The 4,424-nt window shown below is 47.4% G+C and overlaps 1 protein-coding gene across 2 annotated transcripts in view; it reads left to right on the top strand.

Moving 5' to 3' along the window:
* The window catches only part of ubr2 (ubiquitin protein ligase E3 component n-recognin 2), a 50,875-nt gene extending 49,332 nt beyond the window's left edge, over nucleotides 1-1,543 (top strand). For both annotated transcript variants that reach the window (XM_053333466.1, XM_053333467.1), the window contains one exon: nucleotides 916-1,543. In XM_053333466.1, coding sequence (XP_053189441.1) covers nucleotides 916-1,057 — 142 coding nt within the window. In that variant the 3' untranslated portion in view covers nucleotides 1,058-1,543. The remainder of the gene's footprint in view (nucleotides 1-915) is intronic.
* Nucleotides 1,544-4,424: the final 2,881 nt, after the last annotated feature.

The raw sequence follows: 4,424 nt of genomic DNA, 5'->3' as shown, positions 1-4,424 counted from the left end.
CGTTGGTGTTGTTGGGGTTGGTGGGGTGGTGGTGGTGGTGGGGTTGGGGTTGGTGGTGGTGGTGATGGGGTTGGTGGTGATGGTGGTGGTGGTGGTGGGGTTGGGGTTGGTGTTGGTGGTGTTGTTGGTGTTGGGGTTGGTGTTGATGGTGGTGTTGGGGTTGGTGGTGGTGGTGGTGGTGGTGTTGGGGTTGGGGTTGGTGGTGGTGGTGGTGGTGGTGTTGGGGTTGGTGTTGGGGTTGGGGTTGGTGTTGATGGTGGTGTTGGGGTTGGGGTTGGTGGTGGTGGTGGGGTTGGTGGTGGTGTTGGTGTTGATGGTGGTGGTGGGGTTAGGGTTGGGGTTGGTGATGGTGGTGGTGGTGGTGGGGTTAGGGTTGGGGTTGGTGATGGTGGTGGTGGTGGTGGGGTTGGGGATGGGGATGGTGTTGGGGTTGGTGGTGGTGTTGATGTTGATGTTGGTGGTGGGGTTGGGGGTGGTGGTGGGGTTGGTGTTGATGGTGTTGGTGTTGGGGTTGGGGTTGGGGTTGGGGGTGGTGTTGGTGTTGTGAGGACTGGTGTGTGTGTGGTCATAGTGTGTATTGTGTGTTGTGTGTGTTGCAGGCGGGGGAATCCTCTCCACCTGTGTACGGAGCGTTACAGGGTTGGGGTTAGGGTTGGGGTTGGTGTTGGGGTTGGTGGTGTTGGGGTTGGTGTTGATGGTGGTGTTGGTGTTGTGAGGACTGGTGTGTGTGTGGTCATAGTGTGTGTTTTGTGTGTGTTGTGTGTTGCAGGCGGGGGAATCCTCTCCACCTGTGTATGGACCGTTACAGGGTTGGGGTTGGTGGTGTTGGTGTTGGGGTTGGGGTTGGGGGTGGTGTTGTGAGGACTGGTGTGCGTTTGGTCATAGTGTGTGTTTTGTGTGTTGTGTGTGTTGCAGGCGGGGGAATCCTCTCCACCTGTGTACGGAGCGTTACAGGAAGATCGAGCGTCTGTGGCGTCAGCACGGCATCGCTGAGGTCATCGGTCACGCTCAGGAGGCCAATCAGACGCTGGTCGCTATCGACTGGCAGCATCTGTGATATTCATCTCGACTCCACCCCCCCCCCCCCCCCCCCCCCAGTCAGAAATAAGGCCAATGATTGGCTCTCAGCATTGGCCCTGCCCTCTCTTAATAAAAAAAACCCTTCTCAACCAATCAGCTTCCTGCAGCCCATCGCTGAGCTCAGATCAGCTTTCAGGGATTTTTTCAGGAATTTGGTTTTTTTGGGTTCTTGTGTCCAGGAGGCTTCTGACCTTTGACCTTCTCCGTGTGTCAGTCCACCAATCAGGGAGAGGCAGTGAACCTGACGTGACGGTCTCACAGACAGGAAACAGCGACGTGAGATTTAGAAACTTTTTAAATGTAGAGTTTTGTGTTTACTGAGACGTTCCGACTCTGTGGGAATCTTTCTGCTGTAGCTGCAACAATGAACCAAAGTGAAGCCCCGCCCACCTGCTGCTGTCACTCACTGGTGATTGACAGGTGATTTATAGCAGGTAACACTCTTATTATCTTTTACATTTAAACTGCATTTGAGGCGGAGGTGCAGGTGAGGAGCGGGAGGAGCGGGGGGAGTGGGAGGAGTGGGAGGAGCGGGAGGGAGTGGGTGGAGCGGGGGGAGCTTCATGTTCCTCACAGCTGGTAGAGAACATCTGCTTCTTTCATTCAAAAAGTCAAATCTATAAACTTTAAATGAGAGAAATCAATTATCCCATTCATCCAATCACAGAGCTTCATGTTCTGTGGTTAGATGAAGAATAATTCATTTCTAAATTCTAAACTCAGCATCCGTGCCGACCTCTGACTGGCTTCGTCTCCATGGCAACGGCAGCTGAGGTTCACGGGGTATAGAAGCAACAACCTGAGAGACTTTTTCTATGTTCAGGTTTAAATGAATTTGACGTGAACACAGAAGCTCCTCCCACTTCCCTGCTGTCCGTCAGAGGAAGGAGGTGACGGAGGTGACGGAGGTGACGGAGGATTGAAACTTGAGATGACAGTTTTTAGGACTTTGAGTTCTGAACTGTGACGACGTGAAGGACTGAACTGATCTCAGGACAGACGGTGAGAACTCTGAAGTGTTTGATCTTCTCTTGTAGCAGCTCTTTTGGTTCTGAACCGAAATGAATCTCCTGATGTTCGGTGTCCCGTGTTTTGTTTTTTTTAAGAGTTTCCATGACGACAGATTCCCAGAGCTCGGTGTTATTAAGTGCATGGAGCATCATGGGAAATGAAAAACAGCCGTGGGAGCTCCTGACACATCGCACCACACATTTTAACAACGAGAGGAATATCGATAATAATTCTGTAATCTTTGTGTCTTATTAGCATCAGTGGAGGGTCGGAGTATTTATCAGTTTTACAACATATCAAACCACATATCAGAGCTACTTATTGATTAGGAATGAAAGATTGGTTTCAGTTTTGTGTTTTGTACCTTTTTTTTTTGTTGTTTTTTTTGTTTTAACAGTTTATTTAAAGACTTTTTTTTCTTTTTTTTGGGGTCCCGCGGTGTGCTTTGTGTGTTTGCTTGTTTGGAGAGCTGTGTGATGTCACTTCCTGTTTACGAGTTGAATGTTGGATTTTTTTTTTTTTTTTTTTTTTAAGGCTTTGAGTTTGTTGCTGTGAGAGCTTGAAGGGAAACATCGTGATGAGAATGGACTGCAGAAATCTCCACCATTTATTTTATTTATTGATTTGTTAAAAAAAAAAAAAAAAAATCTGATTCTCTTTTTTCTTTTTTTAACAAGTGAAACACTCGGCTAATGTCTCTGATTTCTGTTCATCTGTTTCTGAAGCTCTGACGCTTCTGCTGAAACAAGCTGATTTTCTTTCGTACTTGTTTTTTTTAAAAGAAGTCAGAGTCATTACGTTGGAGAGAATGACTTGGTCCTCTTCACAGCATGTTGCCTCCTCGCCGCTGCATCATTTATCACATCTGACTTGTGAATATGTGAATTCTTGTATAAATGAGTATATGTACAATATTGTATAAGAATAACAAAACCAATAAAAACTTTAAAAAGTAAATATGATTCTTCTGTTATTGTATTATATTTAGATTGTCTTCACCTTCACCTTCTATCCCTAGTCTAGCGCTGTGTATCTGTTGCCGTGGTAACAGTCCAGCAGGTGTGTCCCACTCTCCTGAAATGAACCAGCTCGCTCTTTGTTTAGTTATTTATTTGTAACTTTAATTTGTCCGGTGTAGTTTCTCTTTTTCAGGAACACTGATCACCATCACGACTGGAAACTGCCACAAGCTGACTTCTCTTCTGGACCTTCAGGCTGATGTCACTCCTCTTATTGATGCTTCATATTCAGAGCTAAACGTATCCCACAATGCACCACAGCACGTTGCACAACAGCAGTCCAGTTGTTGGCGGTAACGTGTCTGCAGGTTTTAGAACCAATAATCAGACAAGTTGAAGTTTATGAAAGTTGGATTTTATTTGAATATCAAACCAAATAATGTCAAAAGCTCCACAAATACAACAGGGGAGGTCTCACTGCAGATGTACCTGAGACAGGTGAGGTACGCCTGCAGTGGAGTGAGACAGGTGAGGTAGGCCTGCAGTAGAGTGAGACAGGTGAAGTACGCCTGCAGTGGAGTGAGACAGGTGAGGTACACCTGCAGTGAGACAGGTGAGGTACGCCTGCAGTGCAGTGAGACAGGTGAGGTACGTCTGCAGTGGAGTGAGACAGGTGAGGTACGTCTGCAGTGAGACAGGTGAGGTACACCTGCAGTGGAGTGAGACAGGTGAGGTACACCTGCAGTGGAGTGAGACAGGTGAGGTACGCCTGCAGTGCAGTGAGACAGGTGAGGTACACCTGCAGTGGAGTGAGACAGGTGAGGTACACCTGCAGTGGAGTGAGACAGGGAGCTTCTGTCAGGTCCAGTAGCAGAAGTGTCCTGTGAACTGTAACTTGGAGGAGGAAGCAGCTGCTTAACATCAAACCAATTAGCAGTAAATCTCCAGATTAGAGGCAGCAGCTGATCTGCTGTTAATGGGATCAGAGCTGATCGGAGAGTTTAGGATGACGTGTTGAGTTCGCTCGCTCACATTCACACCTCACTGCTTCCTTTTACAGGAAAAATATCGGTGCAGCCGGACGGCTGAGCCCATCTGAGGGTTTTATGTGAATATTTGGTTCTGATTTGATGGCAGAGCCCTCTGCCCCCCCAGGAGTATGGACTGTCCTGATTTGGAGTTTGGCATTATGGGTCTGAAACCAGGTTTTCTGTCCGAGTCACGTCTAGCTGCCTCCTTCTGGAACGGATTAAAATACTGAAACTCTGCCGGATTCTCAATTTGCTCAACAAAGGAAACTGTTTTATTGTTGAAATCTGAAGTTCAGTAATTGTTTTTTTGACCTTAGTGTTGTGATCACAGTCAGAGGTGAAA

Source organism: Scomber japonicus, chromosome 14 (genome assembly GCF_027409825.1).
Source record: "Scomber japonicus isolate fScoJap1 chromosome 14, fScoJap1.pri, whole genome shotgun sequence".
Lineage (NCBI taxonomy): Eukaryota > Metazoa > Chordata > Actinopteri > Scombriformes > Scombridae > Scomber > Scomber japonicus.
Note: the sequence above shows the minus strand (reverse complement) of the source record. Positions and strands in the feature narration are given on the sequence as shown.